At 47.6% G+C, this 26,469-nt stretch overlaps 1 protein-coding gene across 11 annotated transcripts in view; it reads left to right on the plus strand.

Annotated features, from left to right (window-relative positions):
• Positions 1 to 26,469, plus strand: part of Spata13 (spermatogenesis associated 13) — a 279,389-nt gene that overhangs the window by 234,784 nt on the left and 18,136 nt on the right. For 9 of the 11 annotated variants that reach the window (XM_030247763.1, XM_011245026.2, XM_030247762.1 and 6 more), the window contains one exon: positions 25,694 to 25,830. In XM_030247763.1, the coding sequence (XP_030103623.1) occupies positions 25,694 to 25,830 (137 nt within the window). Of the gene's footprint in view, positions 1 to 3,379; positions 3,687 to 12,952; positions 13,256 to 25,693; positions 25,831 to 26,469 lie in introns of those variants that run through there. The other 2 variants (XM_017315975.2, NM_001310594.1) reach the window with 2 other exon arrangements.

A 26,469-nucleotide genomic window follows, 5' to 3' on the forward strand; every position in this document is an offset into this window, starting at 1 on the left:
CTTGCCTATCCCATGGCTGTACCACTGAGCCATGTCCAGCCTTTCAACTCCAGTGCTTCCAAGGCCTGATACAGATAAAGAACAACTTTATCTACAAAGGATACGTGGGTAAGATCACAGCTGTCCTTCCTTACCTGTGTGATCCACACTTGCAGAACAAATCTCAGGTAAAAATATTTGGAAGAAAAATTGCAGAAACTCAGTAGATTGAATATAAACTTTGCCCTCGTTACCCTGCACATAGCCCAGCGTGACGTCATTTCACACCGTGTTTACATGGTTTTGGGTCTTGCAAGTGTACTAAGAATGATTAAAATCTGGGAGAGAAAGTGTATTTGTATAACTTCTGTCTTAGGGATTTGGGCATCCCAGGGGGCTGGAAATCAGCCCAAGGCAGATGTGGAGGGAGCTGGCCAACTGTCAGTGAGGCACACCAGCACAGCCAATGACTGGTGCGAAGGATGGAGCTTTGGAAACCTGCTCTGAAGTTTTCACACACACACACACACACACACACACACACACACACACACACAATCCCAGCCACATGGTAGCTCATAACTATCTGTAATGAGACCTGACTCTTCTGCTGTGTATGAAGACAGCGACAGTGTACCCACATACATGAAATAAATAAATCTTTAAAAAAAAAGATTTACATTCTCAACATAAAGTTCTTTATTCTATTGTTTTGGTTGGTTGGTTGGTTGGTTTAGATTTTTTTGAGGCAGCATCTCTGGAGCCCAACTAGCCTAGAACTCAGGCCAGCCTGGGATTTAAGGCAACCTTTCAGCTTCTCCCTTCTGAGTGCGGGAATTATGACTGTGTAACTCACATTGCTCAGTGATTTAAAAAGAGAAAGTAAAAAAGAAGAGTGTGTAAGAACTGTTTTTAAATTTATTTTTTTCTTTATTTTCTTTTCATTTTATGTGTATATGTCTGTATGCACCTGTGTGTATGCACATGTGTGCATATATGTATGTATGTGCACATATGCATATGGGCATGTGCGTGTGATTGCAGGTACCCGAGGAGGCCAAAGGCATTGTGGCCTCTTAGAACTGGAGTTGTGGGCAAGCAGTTCTGAGCCTTGGGACATAGTTGCTGAGTATCATATCAGGTCCTTGGCAAGAGCAGTACACTGTAGGAGCTCAAGGGATGAAAGTCACCCGATGGGGGCACTTAGGGGGGTCTGAAAACACTAGCATTCCCTCAGGGGTTCCACTGGCTAACTACCTAGTCAACTTTCCAGCCTTTGGGGAGCGTTTTAAAAAAACATGCTGCTTTTCGTACAGTTGACGCAGCGGTTTCCCCACTATAATAACCTATGTGGGAAAACTTGCCAGGAGCATTTGTCAGGGCCAAGAGGATGGTCAGAAGAGGTAGCTGGGAGGTCCTGTGCCATCTTTCTATGTGGGCCCTGTGGATGGGTCAAAGTGGTCCTGGGCGTGGCTTCTGGCCAGCAGCTAGAGTCTGGCTTGGAGCTCCTCCCAAACTGCCGGGAGCCGAAATCTTGGGGTGGGGTGCTCTGCAGGGCTGCGTAGGCTTAGAGCCACCCAACTAGTGGGCACTCTGAAAACACTAGCTTCCCTTTGGGGGTTCTCCTGTTCCCTCCCTGTCCTGCCTCTCCCTGGGCCCCGCCCCCCCGCCCACCTGGCCCTACCCCCACACAGCTGCCAAGCATCTGCCCAGCGCCTCCCTTGTTTGCATCATCTGCTAAACATTTACTTCGCAGATTAAAGCCTGGTGTATCTAAGTAAGAAAATGTACCGAGTCCTTCCCAGAGTTTAAGGGCCAATAGTTTCAAAATTCAATCGAATAAACACAGGGACACTCCCAGACTTCCTCATTTGATAGTGAAATGTACACCTAACTCAGAAGCACAAAGATTTACGAACATATTTACTTTCTTCTCCCTAACAAGGAGCTGGTATCAGTTGTAAGAACACCTTTGTATTAGCTCAGTGTTTGGGTTGTTTGTTGTGTTTTTTGAGGTGGGGTCTCACTATGCTGCCCTGGCACAGCTTGGTGCCTGGCACTGGTTTTTGGTTTGCTATGATTAATTGGTAGGTTTGGAACTTTTAGGAGCTGCTGTCTGACTGTCTGTGAAGGCCTTTCTGTTGTCGTCTCTGCAAGTGCCCTGGCTGTTCTAAGACTGTCTGGGTTGAACTGGTTTATTCTATTTTGTGGTGTAACGGTCTTCTGCTTCCTGTAGCTGGGGAGGAACACCAAGCCATACTCAAGGGGCCTGGGATAGAGATCAGGGATAGGCCTTTAGTTTTGTTTGTTTCTCCATCTGTCTTACTTGGATGCCATTTTCTTCCTTTCTCTTTTGTTTTGTTTGTTCATAAGTTAGACTTTAAATGTGCCGTGGCTTTAAAGAAACTTCTTTAAAAAAAAAATAATGAGGCATGGTGATACACACCTGTAGCCTAGCAATTGGGAACTAGAACCAGGAAGATGAGGGATTCTAGGGTATCCTTGGCTACAGAGCCTGAGACTACATCAGGCAATGTATGGCCTGCCCCAAGTACATATAGGGAAGATACATCATATACATCTATGACATTATCAAAGAATAATCAAATATTAACAGAATGAATAAAAGCAGGCATGATTGCTTATATCTGTAATCTCAGCACTTGGGAGATTATATCTGTAATCACCACTTGAGGCAGGGAGATTGTAATGGGTTCAAATGGACCTGGGCTACAAAGTGAGTTTCAGGCTAATTCCAGGGACAGTATAAGACTCTGGAGGTGGGGGAGCCTGGGGAGATGGCTAAGTGGGTAAAGTGCTTGCTGAGGAAATACGAGGATCTGAATTTCAAATTCCTAGAATCACTGTAACATTTGGGGAGTGGTGTCACACACACACACACACACACACACCTCTGACCCCAGTGCTCCTACGGGAAGATAGGAAATGGAACAGGAGAGACCCCGAAAGCTTATGGGTCAGTTGTCCTGGCCTCCATGGAGGGAAAACAAGAGAACCTGTCACTAAACCAGGTGTAAGGGTGGAAGTGACACCCAGAGTTTCCTCTGACCTTTGTCCACATTGGTACTTTGTCATGTACAGTGTGTGTGTGTGTGTGTGTGTGTGTGTGTGTGTGTGTGTGTGTGAAAGAGAGGCAGAGAGAGAGAGAGAGAGAGAGAGAGAGAGAGATTTTTAAACTCTGTCCCTACTCTAAATGAGATCCCTTGTCATAGGTAGTTCGTTTTGTGTCTATGTGATAAAAAACAAAACCAAAAGTGTGTGTGTGTGTGTGGGGGGGGGGGGGGTGACGAGTAATTGGATGCCATGGTCCTGAGCAGAAATTAGAGTGTTTTGGTTAAGTGTTTTAAGAAGATGGGTGGGTCAGGAAAAGGGGGTGGATCTGGGAGGAGTTGGAGAGGGAGTGTGATCAAACCCGCGTGTAAGAGTCTCCAAGAGCTACTATAAAAATGAGAAGAAGAGGGAGAAAATCGGGTGTCTGTACTTGAGTGGCCGCACCAGTGTCTCTGGATTCACTGCTGTGCTAAGGCGCCAGAACTTCAAGTCATAACTGACCCATCATGGTGTGGATTGGGCAAGAAGGCTTGTGCACAGGAAGAGCTCTGTCCTTTGTCACCGGTGTGGATGAAGGTGAACAGCTGCACCTTGACTGTTCGCAGCTGAGCCACTTATGATGCAAGTCTGTGTGGGTCAGTGTCTGTGACTTCCTCCTGGAAGGTGGGAGGTTAGGTATCCCAAATTGTTCCTGGTGGGAAGAGCTGAGTTTAAATAGCCCTGAGGCTTTGTCAGGGGGAGGCGCTTAGAGGCCGGGGTAAACCTGAGATTCAGGTACCAGAGGAGGGAGGGACTGGGCAGCCTGGAACTGCTCTGGGGTTGGAGCTGGAGTGAGGCAGTCAGATTTGCGTCTCTGCTGTCCTGGGGCAAGGTTGTGGAGTGAAAAGTGTTCCCTTACTAGGTTGCCTTATAGCTCAAAAGTAGGAAAGATGGAAGTAGGACTGCCGGGAGTGAAGAGCGGGAAGTCTAGCAAATTGCCTGGATGCTGTTGGCAAGGGAGGAGTCCATGATGACAGTGATGCCAGGGTGACAGGGAGCAGGTTCCCAGCCCTGTGGGCGGAACTGGGGCCCTCAGCTCCGACTTTATTAAGCCCCAGATCACAAGGCTGTGGAGGGAGAGAGGGACCCGGGCTAAAGGTAAGGATTTTCTGGACTGGGTTTGGGGGTGAAGGAGGGGGGCAGGAAAAGACAGTCACAAAGATAGCAAATAGTTGGGATAAGTAGATCTCTAGGAGCTTGGAGGAGCTCCTTGGTGCAAAGGAGATTGAGCCCCCGTTCCCAGTGCCTGTAGTTTCCAGGTACTCAAAAGGCTGAGGCGGGAAGATGGCTGGAACCCAGGCATTGACACACCACAGGGAAACTGCATTTCAAGAAAAAGGTCGTCTACAAAGTGAGTTCCAGGACAGCCAGGGCTATACAGAGAAACCCTGTCTTGAAAAAACCGAAAAAAAAAAAAAGAAGGGAGAAAGAAAAAAGAAAGAAGAAAGAAAAAAGAAAAAGGAAAGGTCAAATGCTGACAAACTGGCCAGAATAAAAACCTGCACTTATGTGGCTCAGGGTCTGGAGCAGCTTGGTGACCTGAGTAAAAAGAACCTTTGGGTTCTGCAGGAGAGCAGGACACTGCAGCCAGGGAGGGGTCAGGATGTCGCCATCGCACTAGTTGATATGATTTGCTGAACCCATGTGATGGTCTCCTCATCTTATAGCTGAAAATACCCTATAAGTGCCAAGAATCCATTTGCAATGATTAAAGAAACTTCTAACCCGTGGGACTGCATCTGAGAGCTCATTAATGTGAACGTGCTGATGTTCACCCTTGCTAAATGGTTTTGGTGCAAGTAACAGCATGCGCACGTATGAGTCCCCGAGGAGAGCTGACCCGGGATGCCCACGGTCCTAGCTTCCCTCCTCAGCACCACCAAATAGAGGCATGCCTTGATTTAGAGTTATGATGTAATCTCCTGATACCCTGAGACATCATCTCCCTGGTCTGTATTTCCATAAGATGTTTATATATTGATTGGCCATTTGGCAGACATGTCCACTTGAGATTTTTGCCTAGTTTTCATTTTGTCCGTGTGATATTTTTTGTTGCTGAATTGTGTGAATTTAGAAAATAATATACTCTGGGTATTAATGCAGCTCCCCGTCTTCCCCTAAAATGATGGGATTTACTCAGAGGAACTTGTTCCTTGTGTCATGTTTTTATTTGATTTTTTTAATCTTTTTTAAAAAGATTTATTTATTATTATATCTAAGTACACTGTAGCTATCTTCAGATGCACCAGAAAAGGGCATCAGATCTCATTACAGATGGTTGTGAGTCACCATGTGGTCGCTGGGATTTGAACTCAGGACCTTTGGAAGAGCAGTCAGTGCTCTTAACCGCTGAGCCATCTCTCCAGCCCTTATTTAATTTTTCAGTTCAATAAATTGATATGTGAGCGGGTATAGAAGCATATTTCTTTGCAAAGGGGTGTGTGTGTGTGTTTGCGTGTGTGTTACTGGGGACCAAACACTGCGTCCTGGCCATGCTTGGCAAAGCACTCTTCCTGCTGTGTTACACCCCCCCCCCCCCACTTCCTGCAAAGTTCTGTAGCACTGGTGGTCCGCATCCAGGCACTCAGGAGGCTGAGGCAGGAGGATCAGGAGTTGAAGGGCAGCTGGGGCTACCTAGCAAGACCTTCTAAAACCCAAAGTTAAATTTAGTACAAGTCTTTGGAAATATTTTTATTACATTTCTTTCTCTATTTTGTGTGCATGTGTCACGGCATGCAGGTGGAGGACAGAGGTGCAGGAGCCTACCTCGTAGGTCTCGGAACCCAAGCACCTTGAGTCTTGTGAGCCCTTGAAGTTGTTGGGCAACACAATGATCATTTGCCCGCCGTTGCCTTAGCGGTGTGTGTATGTTCAAAAATCTGCTTCTAGTATTTTGAAAGTAATGGATTTATATATTAGTTTTCGTTTTTGTTTTTTGTTTTAGAAAACAGGCCACGTGTTTCTGTTTTTCTTTGGTACAGTTAGCAGAATGAAGCAATGCAGTTGGGGAGGAGAGGAGACTTGCACGGCTGATCTAGCATCATTCTGACCTAACCTCTGTTGGAACGATTTTCTGGTGAACAGACTGTTGTCTCAAAAAGCCAACATAGGATCCCCCTCTTCCACTGAGTCCTCCTGGCCAGGGCCAAGTTACTTATCTCAGAGTCTTAAACCATCCGTAAAGAGAACTGACTTAATCTCTGACTCAGAGCCAGAAACCTGGCCTGGCACAGTGTGAGTAACTATGGTGATGACCTAGGAACATCCCACAGGGGCGTGAGCAGTGAGCCTTTCAGCAGCTTATTCGACCACACCTGCCAGTGGCCCATTCTGGACAAGCTGCCCTCTCTACAGAGTGGCTTAGAGCTCTGGGTACGACACTCAGATATAGCTGGAGCTAATTTAAAATACGTATACTCAGGTTATTAGGGGAAATCTTCACTGAATCTTTTCCTTTGATTCTTGTGACCCAAAACCTGAGTAACCACATAATTGGCCATGAATCACCTAAAATTTTATTATCCCGAGACTCCATTTGGCATTTTATTAGAACGAAGGGCAAAAGAGAAAGGCTGTGTCCAGTGCTTGTGGTGTGGGTCTCACATGTGTGGGCAGATTCAGGTAAGTATGAAACACCTTTGTGACTCCTCCAAGTCATAGCTGTTGGCAAGGCATTGGGATGCATGACTGACTGTCTTAGTATGCCAGAGATTATGAGTTTGAGACCAGCCTGGGCTGAAAAATGGTTGCCTAGCATGGCTCCGGGAAATCCTTTTGGCTTGATCTGTAATATCATTATTATTCAAGGCGTGCGTGCTTTTATTTCTTTCTTTGTTGTTTTTTAAAGTATTTGTATGTTGTGAGCATACACCTGGAGGTAAGGGCAGAATGTGTGGGATCCTGGGTCTCATATGGCTTCCAGAGATCAAATCAGGAGGCCAGGCCCTGTGGTAGGTGACTTTACCCAGTGAGCCAGCCGTCTTGCCAGCCTCATTTGCTGTCTTGAGGCAGTCTCACTATGTATGACCCCAGGATGGCCCTGAAGTTGCCCTCCTGTCTCCAACTCCTAAGCCCTAGGGTTACAGCGTGCCCCTCCATACCCACCCTGCTGGAGTTACAGCCTGCCTCTCTTGGCACAGCCTGCTCCTGCACTCCCTTTATGCTGCTTTTTCAAAAATTTTCCTGGACAGTCCTAGCCAGACAGGGTGGTTTACACCTATAATCCCAGACATTAGAACACCATGACAGAACTGCCACAAATTCAAAGCTAGCCCAGACTACAGAGTCAGGTGGGTGTGTCGGGTGTGGGAGGGGGAGGAAATAGGAAATCTGATCTGAGTTGCTTAAGCATCTGAAGAGGGTGGCAGTAACTAGGCTGTAAGGACAGTTGGTTAAGGCTGCGGGTGACCCCAGCTTTGTCAGGTGTAGAGGTCACGTGTCCTAGCCCATCATCCCTTTCCCTGCCGGCCTTATACTGCATACCAAGGGATTATGTGTGGTATTGGCTGTACTTAACTTGTAAAAGAGGATGAATCCGATTGCTTATCTGCAGGCACATCCTTGCTGTTAGTGCTTTGCTGGCTGCTAAGACTGGATAGTAGAATGCTGTCCCCAGTTGGGAGATAGTGTGGATTCCACAGAGTCCTAGGAATCCAGAAATTGTGCTGCTTCCTTTCAAAGAGAGGATTAGGAACAGGCCATAACTGCCTGAAGCCTGCTGCCTCTAGGCTGAGATTCTGTGGGCTCTAGTAGCCACTCCTAGCTGGTATTTCGTGGCTTATCGTTGCCCATAATCAAGGGTTTTAAAAAGGAACAGAGTGTTCTCTCTCTGTCTCAGAAAAACATGATAAAGATTTTAACTTTTTATTATTTTTATAAGGTACAGGGTCTTGCTTTTTTATGTAACCCAGGCCGGCCTGAACCCTCACTCCTGCATCAGCCTCCCCAGTGCTGGGGTTATAAACATGCGCTGCTGTGTCCAGCCCGGAATTTAACCCTTTGCAGCAAACTCATCCATAGCTTCCCATCTTCTAGCACTTCAAACAGTCTCTGTTTTATGTCTAGTGTTTGTTCCAGTCACTGTAAAGTCGAATCGAAAAGGAGAACCATCTCAGAAGACCGTGTGTTTGATTTCCAAGTTTCGGAAAGTGACTTTTAAAGAACAGAGAAGATTAAACACCCTAGGAAGGACACACACACACACACAGTCATGGTCCCCATGACTGGATTGATCTTACAGAGAAGGAACGGGAGGCCTGAGTGTGTGTGCTTAGGGACTTCTGCCTAGCTCAGCTGTTCCACTGAAGAAGTCTGGAGTAGAGCTTGCTGGCACTTAATCCAGATCACATAGGCATAGGGTTTTAAGTAACTGGAGAGACACTGAAAAGAAGATAAAGAAGTCAAGTGTATCCTTCATCTGTAACTGGAGGCAGTCCCCCTGCCTCAGATTTCTCTTGTGCTGGAATGATAGGTGAGAGCTACTTTAAGCCGGCAGATGCTGGCTTACAATTTTACTTTCATTTATTTATTTTGAATGAATTTGGGCTGGTATTTAAATGCCTGAGCCCCTGGGAGACATTTCTTATTTTAACCACTATGTTCCACTCCCTCACCCCTATAATCATATAATGCAATGTGCTTTCAATCCAACTTCAAGGTCTCTCACTGTCTTTCACAATCTCAGAGCTTTTTAAAAGTCCAAAGTCTCCTCTGAGACTGAAGCCATCTCATAAATACACCCTCTACTAAGATCAAAAAGGAAATTACATACTTCAACATATAATGAATGCCACAAAATATATATTACCATTCCAAAAGGGAGGAATGGGGACATCGAGGGCAAAGAATAGACCATAGCAAGACTGAAATCCAGCAAAACAAATACCAAACTCTGTAGCTCCATGTCTGGTGTCAAAGGCTTTAGATGTCTGTACCCCTCTAGCTACCTACAGTCTCTGTCTCCTCGTCTCCTCATACTTCCCTCTTCCTCTCTCTTCCTTTTTCTCTCATTCTGGCTGGTTTCACCCCCTGTGTGTAGCTCTCCCCCGCAGATGTCTCACAACTCTGGCATCTTCAACATCTGGAGTCTCCGCTGCACACCAGGCTTCATTTCCTCAGCTTCATACAATAGCCTCTCACAGCTTCCCACCCTCTCAGCCTTCACGCAGAGGCCTGTCTTACATGGCTCTCTGAAACTGAGGAGGAAGAATGAATGGCCTTCACTCTTAAACCCTTCATGCCTCTAAAGCCACCACCATGTGGACAACACTGCCAAGTTTGGCTGCCACTTGGAATGGACCCTGCCCCACTTGAATCTCATTAGCAGCGACTTTTTACACTTTTAGTCTCGAAGAGAGCTATTTTCTATCTTTCAGTTTGGCTCTCTTAGGCTCTCTTTCAGTTTGGAAATTTAGTTGGATGGGGTCTTGCCTGAGGACACCTTTTCCTCTTCCCATTGAGGCGCCTTAGGCTTCTTGTTCATGCTGTTAACCTAAGATTGCAGCCTTATGCTTTGGAAATGTCTCTCCAAACTGTAGATTGTGTAATTTTTTTTTTATTGTGGATCTTCATAAGCATTCTTTAAAAAGTAACTCTACTACAAACTCGATATTAAACAGTCTTGACATGTCCTTCACCAGAGAAATAGTCCATTACTTTTTTAACTTAACCCAGGGAAGTTCTCAGGTCACAGGCAAAAGTCAGCCAGATTCTTTGCCAAATGTCCTATGAGTAGCTTCTAGCCCAGTTGATGGTATCTTTCCCCTCTGAAGCATCTTGCACTGGGCTCCATCATCCATGTAGCTCTCAGCACTGCTGTCTTTCTGCTGAGCATGGCTCACGGCATTCAACCACTTTTTTAGTTCAACATCTTCCAGAAAATAACGTGGCTAGCTTCTTCCTCACATCAGCAGCCCTCTTTCTGGTCCCACTTTCTATATTAGTTCATTTTCTGTTACTCAATAACACAAGGCAACTTAGTGGGAAGAATTTATTTGGCTTATGGTGCCAGAGGGGTGAGTCCAGTCACTGTGGAGAGACATCGCCTCAAGCACGGGGCAGGTCAGTAGGAGTAGGAGGCTGAAGTACCACGTCTCCAAACACAAACACGAAGCAGAGAGAGCCAACTGGAAACAAACAGGTGAGACTCTGTACTCTGAGAGCCCACCCGCAGTGACACATTCCATCAGAAGGATGGCACCTACTAAACCTTCCTGAAAAGCACCTCCAACTAGTGACCCGAGCCTTGAAATGCCTGAATCTCTGGGGAATGTTTCTCCTTCAAACCTTCAAACAAGACCTGTGCCACCATGCCTGGCTGACTTTCTTTTAGTGTTTGCTATCAGTATGTGAGAGATAGATAGATAGATAGATAGATAGATAGATAGATAGATAGATAGATAGATAGATAGATGGGTATGGGTATGGGTATGGGTATGGGTATAGATATAGATATAGATATAGATATAGATATAGATATAGTATGTGAATACATTGTAGCTGCATTCAGACACACCAGAAGAGGGCATCGGTCCCATTACAGATGGTTGTGAGCCACCATATGGGTTCTGAGAACTGAACTCAGGACCTCTGGAAACGCAGAAGGACAAGACTTTAATTTTCACCCTGCTTGAGGGTTCCCCACCCCCGTCATCCACCGGCAAATGTAGGCTGTAATCCTCATGTTTTTAAAAAGCCCTAAAGTCAAACCACTTTGTTCTGTGATCGCTTCTTCCCCTCAGCCTGTGTAGGTGTGCACACACCTGCGCAAGTGTGTGTGCATGTGGGGAGGCCAGAAACCAACACTGGATTTCTTCCTCATTCTCTTCACTTTATTTTTGAGACGGCATCTCTCATTGCTTGGTCTAGGCCTCACACATGCAAAGCAAGTTCACCATCCCTGAGCCACACTCCTTCCAGTCATACGGCGTCTTTTAAAGGAAAGATTTGAAACTGACTTGGTCTTGCTTTGCCTTTATTTTAGGTTGTTTATTTTGTTTTGTTTTGTTTTAATGTGTATGGCTATTTTGCCTGCATACATGTATGTTAACCACATGTGCCCATGATATCCAAGAGGACATCAGATCCCTGATCCTGGAGTTATAGATGGTTGTGAGACACCGTGTGGATGCTGGGAATTATACCTGGTTATCAGGGAAAGCAACCAGTTCTCTGGACCACTGAGCCAGGTCTCAAGCCCCTTGTCTGGTTATTTTTTTCCTTGTCTGGTTTTTAACTAAATGAAATTTATTTCCAGTTGTTCTGGAGGCCAGGAGTTTCAGTGCCAAGCTGCCAGCACCAAGTGAGGGCTCTCCTGCTCTCCTGATTGTATGATGAAATGTATCATGTGACCAGAGCAATGGCCTGTGTGATATGGGATTTTTTTTTTTGGTTGATATTTGTTTGAGTTTAACAATTTCTTATTTATTTGTGTACATTGGTGTTTTGCCTGCATGTATGTCCGTGTGAGGGTGTAAGATCCCCTGGAACTGGAATTGCACACAGTTGTGAGTTGCCATGTGGTGCTGGAAATTGAACTCAGGTCCTTTTGGGAGAACAGCCAGTGCTCTTAACTGCTGAGCCATCTCTCCAGCCCTATTTACTTATTTTTGAGGCAGGGATTCTATCAGTCCAGGCTGGTGTCTAAATCACTATGTGTCTGAAGATGACCCTGGTCTTCCTGCCTCAGCCTACTAAAGTGAGCCATGACTCTGCCCCCCTCCAGTCCACCTCCCTTGTGTGTGTGTGTGTGTGTGTGTGTGTGTGTGTGTATTTTACTGGTGATTAACCCCACTTTGCACTGAGCTGTACCCTAAGCTTTGGTTCCGTTGGACTGATTTATTTTGAGGTAAGCTCTCACTACCACAGATGCAGGCTAGCTTTGGACTCACTGTTCTCCGGAGTGCAGGGTTTATAGACATGCACCACCTGATCTAGCTTGATGCTGTGATTCTGCAGGGAACTTGATGATTCTAGGGTCCCCAGTATTCACAAGCTGCTGTGGCCCAGGACAGCTAACCTTTATCAGTGACCAGGGAGATGGCCCAGGTACTGCCAACACTGGGTCAAATCTTTCAGACAACCAGGGGAGGGTCCTGAGTGCCCAGTCGCCCCTCCTTAGCATGTGAGGAAGCAGAAGCCAGGTGGAAACTTGCTCTAGTCTAGTGAAGACAGCAGCAGTGTAGTGGTTCCCTCCGGTTTTGAAGCACAAGCTCACAATTGCCGTTGTATTTTACCAGCTGCCTTTATAAAACCCTTTTTAACCCATATGTTGAGGATGGTCACGGGACCGGTGGTTTTGTGCATATTAACTCGTTATTCATAAAGTTTAAAAGACAGTGACTTCCTGTCTAGAAGAGATGAAGGAAGCACACTGTTGACAGCTGTGTGGAAATGTAAAAGAGTAGCCTGCTGATTGCTTATTTGGGAAATACAGAAAAGCATGGCGGAATTAAAAGTAACTCACACCAATATTTAAGGGAACTGTTTTTACAACAAAGCCCATATTTTACCTAGTAGTGGATACAAGTATTACTTTCACAAAGCATACACATACTTGTTATGTGTGTGTCTTCATCGGCTTGCAGTTTTTACACATATATTTTTTTTAAACAAAAGTCCCTTCTTTAGTGACTCCATAAATTATAGTTAGTTAACACTATAGTAGCATCATAACTCAGATTTTTGGCATTCTATGCTGTGAAATCCTAACCCCATCTCCAAACCCAGCAACTCTGTGCTTTCTTCTCTGAAACCAACAGCTTTGGGAAAGTGCTCTGCAGGGCGAGAGCAGCCCCGGGGGCTGGAGTGAGGAGTGGCACTTTTCCATCACCAGGGCTGAGCTGCCGGCGCGCTCAGTGGATTTGTGTTCGTTTAGAATTTCCTCCCAAAAGTCAGCGCGTGGTGATGTCGCTGGAGTGACTAGACGAAGCCTGAGTCACGGGCGGGCGGGCAGCAGGCTGTTAGTTTCTGGGCAGCTCTGGCCAGGAGAGCACACAGCAGTCAAGAGTTCCCACAGCTGCTAGCCTGAACCGCGGGCCACCCTCCAGGATGAGCTGAAGCCCGGCTTCCTTGGTCACACCCTCAACCTGCTGTGTGTGTTTAAACAGAAGGATGGTAGCTAGAGGAGAAATAGCAAGATTTTGGAGTCTGGAAAGCCTTCACATGGGTATGTGTGCGATTCTCCTGTGGGCAGCCTTGCTGACTACTCTCTTTCTACATTCTTCTTCCTCTTCTGCCCCCCCCCCAAATCTGGTGTGAGTGGTGTGGAGGAAAAGGGGGAATTTCACTTCTCCCATGAGAGGGTCCATCAGAGAAATTGATCTTGGGTATGACAGGGCAGTCAGAATAAATGGTGTAAGGAGCAGGTGAGGACCGTCTCTTGTGAGTGTTGGGATCGGGTGTTTGCTACTGTGATTGTTACAGGGGCTGTTTATGTTTGGTGAAATCCCTTTCTCTAAAAAGGAGATAACTTGTGAGCCTGTGAGTAGGGGTATACAAGCGCTCCCTTCTGCTCTAGGGGGAGGGGGAAGGGCTAAAGCTGAAGAATTGGTTTTAAATTCTTACTGTTTGGAAAGTAATCTGGCCTAGTTCAGTTTGTGCATTGCGTTCATCTCACTTTACTGATATTTCTTTCATTGGTAATTGGACCAGACTCTAAATGTGCAAGAACTGATCTTCTAGGAAGTTACAAACTATAATCCATGCACTCCTAAGGAAATAAGAGGGGGAGGGGAACTTCACAGGAAGAATTACCCCCCTCCTGCAGATGCTCTAAAAACAGATCTTTGGTCTTGCCTTAAATAGATGCCAGAACCTTGTGCTGGGATGAATGGGAATTGTAGTTGACAGCTTGAAGGAAGGCCCAGCCGGCTGCTGCTTTCTTCCTTGTTTGGATAGCTTTGCTAGCTGAGACAGGACAGGGATATAGATATGGCTTCTGTCTCTGGCAAACTATCCAGCAAGACTAGTGTGAGTGAAGGGCTCAGTCACAGCGCTATCAGACGTGACACAGCAGAGTAAATCCAGGAGGGAGGCACGGGGAGACTAAGGGATGGTGGTCCTATCTTCCCGCAGCCTCCTTCACCTTGCCTTGCCTGTTAAGAAGAGTGCTCTCCCCATACTACCCCATGCGTAGTACTCCAGAGTTTTTCATGAAGGTTTGCCCTTTGGGGGAATGAATGGATGGGCACCTAGCCTCTGCCGTGCCACTGTGGAGGGACGGATCGCCAGCCAGCCTGCTTCACTTCCTTCTCCTGTGACTCCACTCGAGCCATGAGCTCCCAAGAACTGTTTCAGAGTCTTGGCATACTGTGTATAAGCACAAGCAAAATCGTGGCAAGTGGTATGATGCCTTGTCATAATAACTGTCCAAAATAACGGAAGCCCCTGTTGGCAGGTTCCTGCACAGGGCATTCTGAGAGGGCAGGAGAGGGGTATGAACCCCAGGGTCAGCTGCTGGATGCTTATGCCATTCAGGAGCAGTAGATGTGACCCCCATGTTTTAATTTTCAGGGGTTTTTTTGTCTTTTTTTAAGATTTTATTTATTTATTTATTTTATGTATATGATCATACACTGTATCTGTACAGATAGTTGTGAGCCTTCATCTGGTTGTTGGGATTTGAATTTAGGACCTTTGCTTGCTCAGGTCAGCCCAACTCGCTCCGGCCCAAAGATTTATTATTATAATTAAGTACACTGTAGCTGTCTTCAGATGTACCAGAATAGGATGTTGTGGGTGGTTGTGAGCCACCATGTGTTTGCTGGGATTTGAACTCAGGACCTTTGGAAAAGCAGTCAGTGCTCTTACCCGCTGAGCCATCTCTCCAGCCCCCCCCCCTTCTTTAAGGTGAGATCTCTTAGTCCAGTCAGTCTGGTCCTGAACTCGGGATCCTCCTGTCTAACCCTCCTGAGGCCTGCTGGACTTAGAGGCGTGGGACACCACCACAGCTAGTTGACACCAGCCTGCAGCAAGGCTGGCTGTAGTTGCTGCTTTCTTCTCCTGGATAAAAGAGTGGAGCTGATGATAATTCAGGACACTTATTAGTGTTGAATACCATGCAGGATACAGCTGAGCAACCCAGCGTCCCTGAGAGATTCCTCCAGCCAGCAAGGTGGCAGGAGGACCTGGTCAGGAAGTAGAGGGAATGCAGGAGGGATGTAACCCCTCAAGTGTCAGTCAGCAAGGATGGATGTGGCCAGCCGCCACCAAAACCAGGAAAGTACAGTGGTGGAACAGCTGACTGAGGAGACCAGGACATGCCATAGGTAAAGCTAGGAGCTTGCTTGCTACAGGGCAGAGAGCAGCCAGATTCCTCCTGGCTGCTGGCCCAGGGATGGGCACCCCGGGGTGCCAGCTGCCTAGGCTTCCCATCCCAACTCCTCCTGTCTGGTCAGTTTACAGATGAGCGCAGTGATCCTTAGTGAGCATGGCAGAACTCCAGGCAAGCTGACTACACTGAGGGGAGAATACTCATTGGTAGCTTTGATGACACTGAAGGCTTACTGAGCCGTCTGTAGAAAAATGAAGCCACTTCTAGAAGTTTGTAATGATTAGGCTCGATTGTGATGCCTCTCCCTCCAGCCAGACACATGTCGAGTGCTCGTGAGAGCTGCAGGTGGAGAATTGTTCTTTTTAAAGAACCTTAGACATTATAGAGGATAATCAACAAGGGTGACTATTTCTAGGGTCTGTTTGAGTCTTGTTGTTGGTCTGTAGATGCAAAGAGAACTATTTTTGAAGAATGGATTTCAAGGCAGCAGGACATGATACTTTACAGTTTATATTCCACTGTGAACGGTGTCTCGTGCTTCATTTAGTTCAGTCTGCAGCACACAGTGGCTCACAAATGAGTTCCTGTCTTAACGTCTGTGGGACATAGTCGTGGACATAACTAACCGAAATAGAATAGCAGTAATACGGTTTAGAATGATAAATAAACCAGTTGTGTACATGTGGACAGTATTTTAAAAGAGGATAAGCCAATGTAATTGAGGAAAATGCGTAATAAATTAAAAAAAAAGAGAGGATAAGCCTGTGCTTCTAGCACGTGGTTATCGTAGGGGATCGAAGCATAGATAAGAGACAGTTAGGAAATCAGGGAACCATCTACTAACAAGAGACAGTTGGCCTTTAAGAATGATGCAGAACGCTGAGCTCTTGGGGAAGGAGGGAGGGAGCAAAATGTCTCCCTTCAGAACAGGAACCAGGAGCAGTCCTCAGCAGCAGAGCCTTCCATTGCTGTATAACCTGTGGTGTGGTGTGTGTGGTGTGGTATGTGTGTGTGTGGTGTGCAGCGTCAGGCCATAGACACACATTGTAGAGCAGGTCCGTGGGTGTGCTGCTGTGTGAGGTTAACCTGAAGGCCCACTGCCTCAATTCTGTCTGACTCCAAAGCCATCTGAGAGACGTTTGGAAACACCTCTCAGCTCAGTCCTGGCTCAGTGGCCGGTAATAAGGTGAGATTTTCACTTTTCTAAGCCTTCTCCAATGTGGCAGGGAGCCATGCCCTTGAGTGTTGGGGGACCACTGGAGAAGAGTGGATAAGGCATGCCTGCAGCTGTGTGGGCATTGCTGGTTCCCTCTGTGGGGAAGGAGGTGGCCTGAGGGTGGCTCTCTGGGCTGAGGGGCTGGGCCCACCATCATCTGTAACCACAGCTGCCAGACTGTGAGGCCATTTCCGCTTTTGAGGAGGGGAAGCTGGAATAGTTTTTCTCAGCCTGGAGGAAGTATAGTGAGCGGCAGGAAGGTTTCTGAAATGTATGTTTTTAACAGACTGCTCTAAGCAAGGGAATTTCCCCCAAACAAAGCCTTGGGGAAATCCCCACCCGGAGGGAGGGAGCTGCCAGGCAGGGAAAGGGCACTGTGCATTAGCAAGTCTGTGGGTGACAGCCTAGCCCTTCCCAGCTGTGCCACCTCCTGGCCCAGCCCTGAACACTAGCTGAAAGGCTGGGTTCTTCTCACCTTGCTCCACATCCGCCTCAGACAGTGGGGGGTCAGGGGTGTTTTTCTCAGTTACACAAGAGAAAGCAAAGGCTCAGAGATCATGGCTTTCCCAAGGTGGCCTCTCTGGGACTCTGCAGTTCAGTGCTTTTAAGCCCTGTCACTTTGCCACAATAAGCCAGCCAGAAAGAGACTGGTTTGTTTGGAGAAGAAAGCCGCAGCGGACGTGGGGGGTGGGGGTGGGGCAGGGTGGGGGAGGGGACAGGACACTTGTTTTTCAGAGAATAGCCAGGAAGGGGGTACAAAGCATGGCTCCGGTACTGATGCAGTGTGAGGTCATTTCTTGTTGTCAAACTCACCTTTAGAATCAGATGCTCCCTCAGAACTGTGACGTCTGAGTTCAGAGAAGATGGTCTGCTGATTTCAGTGTTCCTAACCGTCCTGCTAGCCTAGGCATTGGCCCATTCTCCATAGGTAGCACACGGCCCTCTGCACCCATTCCTGGGGTCGGTCCTGGTCCTGGCTGGCTGGCTGGAGTTTCACTTCTAGAGGCCATTGTGAAAGGAACAGGGGAATTGAACATGCAGCTGTTGCCCAAAGGGTGGTGGCTTACCATGGTGGTCCAACCCGGAGCGTGCTGAACCCACTGTGTTGTGTATCTGAAACTGGTGGGCTCTTGAAAAGTGTTCTTCCAGCATTGTCTCTAGCTGACCTCAGCACACAGATCTGACAGAGGGTAAGGGTAGGGACTCTCTTAGCTTACTCAAGGCCCTGAGTTCAATCCCCACCTGTTCAAAATACTGAAAAGAGAAAATAAGGGGAGTCCTTCCTGATTTTGGCTAAAGCTTTTAGTTAGCAAGTACTTAGGAATATAATTCGTCTGCTCTTGTAGTGGATGGGATCTTAGAGTCTGGGATCTTAAAGTGACTTTGGTTTTGAGCAGCCCCCTCTCCATGTGTACAGGATTATTTTGCTGAGAGAGGGAGAATTAGTCTTCCCCAGGGATGAGCTCTGAAATGATTATACAATACCAGGCTGACAGCCCTGTGGTCAGTGCACAGGAACAACACTAAACAGACTCAGCAGGTTGTATTTATATATTTATTCGTGTGTTTGTGTGTGTGTGTGTGTGTGTGTGTGTGTGTGTGTGTGTAATAATAATTAAAGAAGGCCATGCGTTTGAGAGGAAGTTGGGGCCTGGGAAGGATTAAAGGGCGTGGGAAGTGATGTAACTATGTTTTTAATTAACAAAAAAGAATGTCACAAAGAGAAAAGGTGTCTTTTCCATACTTGGAATTGTCAACCAAAGAAACCCTATAGGTAGCTGGGCCCTTGTGCGTTGGCGGTGGGGTAATAAAATGCTGTGTCCACCTTGAAAACAATATGGAAACTCCCAAAATCTTACAACAGAACGAGCAACATCACCACTATCCTGATCGAGTTCAGAACCCAAAGAACCGAAAGCGGGGCTTCTAAGATGTGGTGAGCACACTCGTGCAGATGGCTGAGAGGTGGGAGCACCTGGTGTGCTCAGCACATGGAAGGGGGAACAGAGAGGGCGGCACACGCAGCCTCAAGGCAGAGGGAACTCTGACTTGGGCAGCATGGAAGGACCATGAGCATACTGTGCCCAGTGAAACACTTGTCACAGCAAGGCTGAGACTACATGGTCTGGACACCAACCGTCTGAAATGCTTACAGAAACAGGAAATAGAGACGTGGTTGGCAAGGAGTAGGCAGGGGAGAGAAGAAGGAAAGGAAGTTAGTGTTTGTTCAGGGTTTCGGTTTTGCAAGATAAAAGAGTTCTGAAGGTCCAAGCCCAGCTGTGGAGCAAACCTAATACTACTCAACTGTGCTTTAAAAAGGACTTCCGCTGGGGTTTTAAAAAATTAGAATAAAAAGAAAAAATTACACGTTTGGCTGTTTATGGAGATATATACACATAATCCCAGCTTTGGAGAGAAAGGGTGAGATAGAAGGAGGGAGCCTGGGCTACATAGTGAGACTGTCTCAAAACAACCAATTCGCTTTTTACATATATACTTATTTCTCTTGGGTTTGTGGAAGTACATTTTGAGAAGTTATATTAGTTCTTTATTACTCAAAATCACTGTAGGTTAACAAGTTGCTTTTATTAAACTCCCATGGATAGCAGAGGAAATTGGAGTCTTTTGCAGCTGGTAGGAAGTGGCTGCAGAGGACTGGGCCTCATGGAAGAGGTACCACCCCCCCACCCCCCACCCCCACCCCACCCCCGCGCCACCCCCACCCCACCCCATCCCCGCGCCACCCCAGAGACGGGAGTAGGCTTTGGTATCCATCAGGCACAAACCAGAGCTTTCAGTTGCTCTTTCCCCATTAGCAGCGTTCAGCTCAGATGAAAATCGTTTACTGCAAGTGTCTGGCACCACCGAAGCAGAATGAAGTCAGCCAAGGAGGCCTTAGATACTGCGGGGGGGGGGGGGGGGGGGAGACAGAGTGGAGGGGGGGGACAGAGTGGAGGGGGGGAGACAGAGTGGAGGGGGGGGAGACAGAGTGGAGGGGGGGAGACAGAGTGGGGGGGGAGACAGAGTGGAGGGGAGACAGAGTGGAGCTTTTGTAAAACCCCAAGACCAGGATTCTGAATTTCTGTGGAAGCAGCGCAGCATAGGGCACGGCTGGGGAGTGAGATGCGGGATTTTCTAGCCATAATCTGAGGTGGGTGCCGGGATTTGCGCTAAGGAGACCTGGTGTCCATCCTGGCCTGGCCTGGCCTGGCATGGTGTTACGTGGTTATGTAACTCCTTCGAATCTTGCTTCCCTGCTGGCAGTTCCTGTCCTCTTTGCAAAGCACTGAGTGTGTTCTCTGCAGCAGGTGTTTACGTGGGGTGCTGAGCATGCAGGAACAAAGCATCCATCTCTCACCCCTGGGACGGGGAACTGGGAGTCCTTAGGTTTGGGGGGAACTTAAAATCGTAGATAGCTTTAAGGTCACAGAAGGCAAAGAATGGAGACAGGCTTGGGAGGCCGTTAGACCTCGCTGGGAGAGGCAAAGCCTGCAAGGAACAGGGGCCTAGCAGTTACTGCCACTCCCAGAACAGCCTGTTACCAGCCCGTGTTTCCTGTATTGCACACAGATTTTCTGTCTTGTTACCTGTAATTGGCATTACAGAGATGGCCAGTGCTGCCCTGAAATGGAGGGAGACGAATATTCTATTGAGGTCCCCACTTCACAGCACCCAGTAAAAGAATAGTCTGCACTTATATACGTTTTTTTTAAAAAAATCATTTTATTTGTTATTTAAGCATGTTCATCTGGAGGTCAGGGGACAGCTAGTGGGAATCGGTTCTCTGTTTCTGCCATGTGAGACCTGGGGATAGAATGCAAGTCCTCAGGCCTGACTGTGGACGTCTTTACCACTGAGCCGTCTTGCTAGCCCCCACTTTCCTTTTAGAATGCATTTAGTTATTTAGATTGATTGATTGAGACAGGGTCTCTACACATAGCCCATGTGTGATTGCCCTTGAACTTACTGCAATTCTCTTGCCTCTTTCTGAAGATGTGGCTTTTAAATGGAATGGTCGAGAAGCATGAGTCTTGTCTGAGGAAGGGTGTCATGTAGGAGCAGCAGGACACCATCAGAACCAGGGTGAGGTGGCGTGTAGAGGATCTCGGGGCTTTGGCTCTCCCCTGAGGCTGATGAGCAGTGATGCAGTTTGAATTAGGAGTGATGTAATAGCTGCCTAGGTACATACAAACCATAGGTATTGGGTGGGGTGAGGCAGGAAGGACAACAAGGAGTAGCTGAGTGGACCTGTTAGGGGGGCCCAGGCTTAAGTGTTGAGAGATAGGTGGGAACTGGCTGGGTTCTTATCCTCTTTGGAAGAGAAAGTATAGTTCAGGTCGGCCTTGAAACGCCAGGGAGGAAGAATAACCTTGAGTATAGGAAACATGAAAACCTGTTCCTATTACAGTTGGCAGGGCGAACTTGAAAGGGGTCAGGTGCCTTTGCCCAGGCTTCTTTAGCCAGAAAGTGAAGCCAGTACAGCAACCTGGGAATTAATGACATACACTCACGCCTGTCTTGCAGCTTGCACTTGGCACCTGTGTCGTGATCGATGCAGGAAGGTTGGTGTGGTCCTCATGTCATCTTTATGCTAGCTGTCTTTATGCCAGCCATTTCTTCAGGCTGCAAGTCTTCTGCCCCTAGCCACGCCCACCCCAGTTAGCCGGTGGGGCGCTGAGTCAGTGTACCTGGGCTAATGGAAGCCACTCAGCAAGAGCTCACTGTGGTATTGAATCTGTCCCATGTCCCACCTCGTTCTTGTAAGCATTTACAGCACCAGCTCAGGTCACTTGTCATTTGTCCTTGTCACTTTGCAACCCCATCCCGTGAGGTCTGGCACTTTCCCAGTGAATTCTTTATATTTCACTAATGTAAATTATGGATTGTAGATAACTACTGTCTTTTTAAAAAAAAAGGCTGCTTTTCCCAGCAATGGGCAGATCAGGTGGCAGGGTCCTCACTAGGCCAACATTGTTCAGTGGTTCTTTGAGGGAAAAGTGTCATTTTCAGGGTTTTGCTCTCAGAGGCCCCAATGCTTTTCTTTTCTTTCAATCTGGCTCAGCCATAGCTGAAATGTGATAAGGAGAAATGCCAGTGGTACTGGGCAGTGCCAGGTCGCTGCTGGCCGACATCCAAAGATTCCTGCAGCTCTGGGTCCCAGCCAGACCCAGGGTCTGTCTAGTCTCTACTCCCCCACGATCATTAGAACCTTTTAGCTGTAAACCCAGGCAGGCCACCAGGCCTCACTCAGGCTGCTGTTTCCCCTACAAGCCTCCCCCAGTTCACAAAGGCTTTTATCTTTAGTGCTTTTCCTGGTGCCTGAGACAGCCAACTTATGCATACAGAATATCTCTTATTTCCTGAAGACTTCCTCCGTCAACATCCCGTACACATACCCTGGGAATGTGTCATAGACCATGTACGTAATAAGTAGCCTTCAGTTCTGCACCTGCAAGGCCTGTGACCACAGAAGGGGCATGGAAGCTACGATTTAAAGGAAGAGACGGTACCGTAATTCTCAGACTGCTGAGGCCTAGCTTCCTCAAGACCTCACATCCTCCAGCCCTGCATCCCTGAAAAGTGGGGGAGGGGAAGCTTGTAGGTGCTGATGACTGCTAGCACACGCGTACACATGTATGGCTGCCCCTGCCCACCTGGCTGCCCTTTCCTGAGAGACTCAGAAAGATACCAGATTCAGGACATCAGAGGAGCTCCTGAGAGTGTTCCTGTGCATCTGGGCTTTGGGTTCAAGTTCAGGAGTGGCTTGGCTCACTCCCTGAGGCACTTCCAAAGCAGCTCACTACATTGTAGCCAGAGCTTGCCTGATTGCAGTTAGGGATGGGAGCTGAGGCTTGGGGTGGGAGAAGGGACTGAACACTGCAGGCACCCAGCAGCCTCTGTGGAGTTCCAGCCCAGCTGCATCTCGTGCATTTGTCCAAGATTCATGGGCACGTCGGTATCCAGAGCCTTGACAACACTGGTATACAGCCGGGCACGGGAGTGTGTTCTCAAGAGCGACAGGAGAGCTCTGAAAGCAGTGTTGCTACAACAATCCTGTGAGGCTTGCAGGGGTCAGGGAACCCCAGCCCCAGAGGACAAGACAAGAAGACATGGGCTTATGAGTGTACCCAGCCAGCTCTCACATGCCACTGGAAGAAACTGAGTGGAGCTTAGGCCCATGGGATGGGGCAGCCCAGGGTGGGTATCTATGGCAGAGGAGCCTCCAGGTCACCCCACTGCTTCCTCCTGTGCTGTCCCTTTTACCAGTCCCTCCAGAACCTTGCTGAGCTCATCCAGTTCCCAGCCTGAGGATGACGTACGTCATCAGTCACCCGTGGACTATCGTTCTGCTCAGCTTTCAAGGGTGGGACCTTGTTGCCCGTTCACTGCAGCAACCCCGTCTCCACACAGCCCACCACTTCCCTTCTTGTTGTAACAGAGTCCTTCAGTCCTGCCCTGTCACATTCTGCAAATGTTATTTTCTGGAACCTACAGTGTAAGGGGACCCTGGATTACAAACTCATTACACCCTGATTTCAAACTCAGAAGCCAATTGGTATCACATTCCTGTGACCTAGCCCTTGGCCGTGGCACAGGGATGTGAATTCTAGATCAGCCTGGACTATGTAGTGAGACTGGTCATAAAAAAAAAAAAAACACACACACACACACACAGAAAGAGCAGTCATGGCTTTCTATGGCCATGGGAGTCTCCTGCCTCCCTTCCCATCCTCACCCCATGCCCAGAAGCGCCCTAGCCACAGGAGATTCATTTATGGATATGTGAAACCTCAGGTCAAACCTGACATGTACTATTATCTTCCTATTTGTGCATACCTCTGGTAATGTTGAATTTGTAGACTACACACAAGGTTCAGATGAACAATAATAATAATAAAATATAACAGTAATAAAAACATATTCCGTAGGGCTCAAGGCTACTTGCCTAGTAGGCATAAAGCCCTGGGTCTATCTGTAGCACCGTAAATATAAACCAGCAGGCAGACATAGGAACTGTTTGTTTCTGGGAAGTTCAATTTAAATTTTTTTCAACCACTGTTGTAAGTTCATGGAAACCTTTGGAGGTGAAGCTTTGTGTTATAAAGGGGTCATGGAGTCACATGTGATGAATGCTTCAGATTTTGCTACCCTTGGCTCTTGGTCCAGGGCTAGCTCGGTGTCATGGCCGAGGTGGACCTCCCTCCCACCCCACCCCACCCCCGCCCCCAAGAGCGGTATTCTTTCCTCTCTAGAGGCAGCGTGTGTTAGACACTGAGCCCCTTTGCTCCCCTCAAAGCTCCAGCTCACCAGCCGCTGGTCTTGGCTCCGTGAGGCAGATGAGCATCCCCCCCGCCCCAGTTCCCCATGTGCCCCCACCCAGCACTCAGCAGACCTCCTGCTGGAGAAAATGGTGCTGGAAATGTCGTCCCTGCTCCTGTAGCAGAGGGAGGCTAAATCAGTATGTCTCCAGCACTCAGCAATGCTGAGAGGAGCCATCATTCTAAAAGAACATCTGTGTACTGTGATGTTCTAAACAAACTGCCAGTCCCCACATTTTTAATTAATTATTTTTTGAGAGTGTTTCAGTTCCCTTCCCTTTGCCCTCCCATATACCCTTTCCACTCCTTCAGATGTATGACTTTTTCATTAATCGTTACATACATACATACATACATACATACATACATACATACATACGTGTGTGTGTCTGTGTCTGTGTCTGTGTCCTGTGTCTGTGTCCCTAAATACATAACTGCAGTCTGTTCAGTCTGTACATGGTACTGGTGTGTGTGTTTTAAGGTCTGACCATTTGGTATTGGATAATCCCCCTCTTAGCATCCCTCGGTTGCCTTTAGTTCTTCTGTGTAGTGTACAGCTCATGGGTTTCCCTTCCCATCCACGTTCACTTATCCGTTCTTTTGTCCTTTTCGGCTTGTTGTTTGGGACTTTATGTGTAGCTTTGGTTATTGTTAGGAGTCTCAGTCTCACAGCAGCCTCCCAATCCTCTGTCTCTTATGATCCTTCTGACCCCTCTTCCAGAATGTTCTCTGAGTCTTAGGTGTGGGAGTAATTTATAGACTGGAACTCTAAGACTCTGTGTTTCTATTGGTTGTGGTTTCTGTCATGGGCCTGTGTGACGAGAAGTTTCCTTGATGAAGGGTGAGGACTACATTTATGTGTGGGTATAGGGCCAGTATTTACGATGTAGTTAGGGATTATGCTGGTTTAGTAGAGTGGAGGTTTTAGGGTCTTAAAGATCCATGCCCTCACTAACCCTGGTTAAGCCCTCATCTTTGAAACTCCTTTCTGTTTGGTAAAGATGCCCACAGTTTCCTGTTGTGATGCTGAGCCACCGTTCCTTGTGGATGGGTGGACTGAGAGGAGGAGTGGCCCATCTGACCACATGGAGACCTCCTGACCTCAGCTGCACAGCTATTCCCACACAGACTGCAGAAGAGTGTTTCAAGTTGCAGTTCTCCGACTCTTCACTTCCTCGAGGATATCAACACATTGCTCGAAAACATTACTCTGTTCCTGTCCCTTTGCCTTTTAAACAAAGTCTTATTTAGTAACTTAGGTTGGCCTCTAAGCTGTGGCGATGCTCCTGCCTCAGCCCAGGTTCAGGAATCATAGCTGTGAACCCCTATATTTGTTTGCATTTTTTACATCCACTCTGGGGTGGATTTCCTACTAAATCATAAATAATCCCCTCTCCCTTGACTCACAAAGTAACACCGTCAGCAATATCTGAAATGCTCTACATCAGAGGCACAGGGACATTGGACGCCTGCTGCTGCTGGCACCGGCTGCCACCTCAGAGTTAGAGTGTTAGATTAGAGTGGAGATTGCGAAACACTTCCCTACTCTGGGTGAGATAAAATAACCATTTCCTTGAGGAGTGTTGCCTCTTGTTTTGCCATATAGATTGGTGGCAGTGGTTGTTAGCTTAGCTGTGTCCTATTCTGTAACCCTGGATGGTCTGGAACTCACTGTGTAACTAACCCATGTCTGCCTCAGATTTGTGTGCTCTGCCTCTTGAGTGCCGAGATTACAGGTGTGAACTACCGTGCCCTCGTCTTTTAAAAACATGCTCTCTCTGGCTTTTTCCCTTGCAGTCTCTTCAGATGGAGGTGCGGAGTCTTCGGCCTTAGTGGATGATAATGGTAGTGAGGAAGACTTCAGCTATGAGGAGCTCTGCCAGGCCAACCCTCGGTACCTGCAGCCAGGAGGGGAACAGCTGGCCATCAATGAGGTACTCGGATCCCACATGTGCCAGATCCTTGGTTCTCAGGGCTGTGGCTGTCTAGTTAGTCCCTACCTGGCATTTCCTGAAGCCTGCGACTCTGCTGGCTGCTTTTCAACACTGAGTTTCCGTCATCGTCCAGGACCATGACTGTAACTGAGCTTTGCAGGTTTCTGACAGTTGTCCCCATAAGCACTTAGCTAAGCAGGTACTGGTCTTCTCCACATCTTGACACTCTGGAGTGGAACGTGACCTCACCAGGGTGTCACTTAACCACATCTAGTGTGGTGGCTCAGAAGACATTTGAAAAGTGACGATTCCAAACACTGAGTTTGTTAGGTGACTGTCCCTGCTTCAGACTCCTGACTTCTCCACGGCATGAAAGCTAGATGCCGGTGTAGGTTTGGATCATTTTCGGATTGTGGTGTGGAGTGACCGTTCTGTTCTCCTTCGCTCAGTGACTTAGGTGACACAAGGCATCCCATCATGTGATGCACTTCAGATGCGCTCTTCGGCCCATCCTGGGTGCCACTAGAAAAGGCTGAGTCAGCGCAGTGCACAGTGACTAGGTGTAGGAATGCATGCTGGGATGGTTTATGATGACTTAGCATGCTATGACTCCATTGTGAGCCAAGAGGCGCCTGCACA

The sequence above is a fragment of the Mus musculus genome, chromosome 14, assembly GCF_000001635.26.
Source record: "Mus musculus strain C57BL/6J chromosome 14, GRCm38.p6 C57BL/6J".
Lineage (NCBI taxonomy): Eukaryota > Metazoa > Chordata > Mammalia > Rodentia > Muridae > Mus > Mus musculus.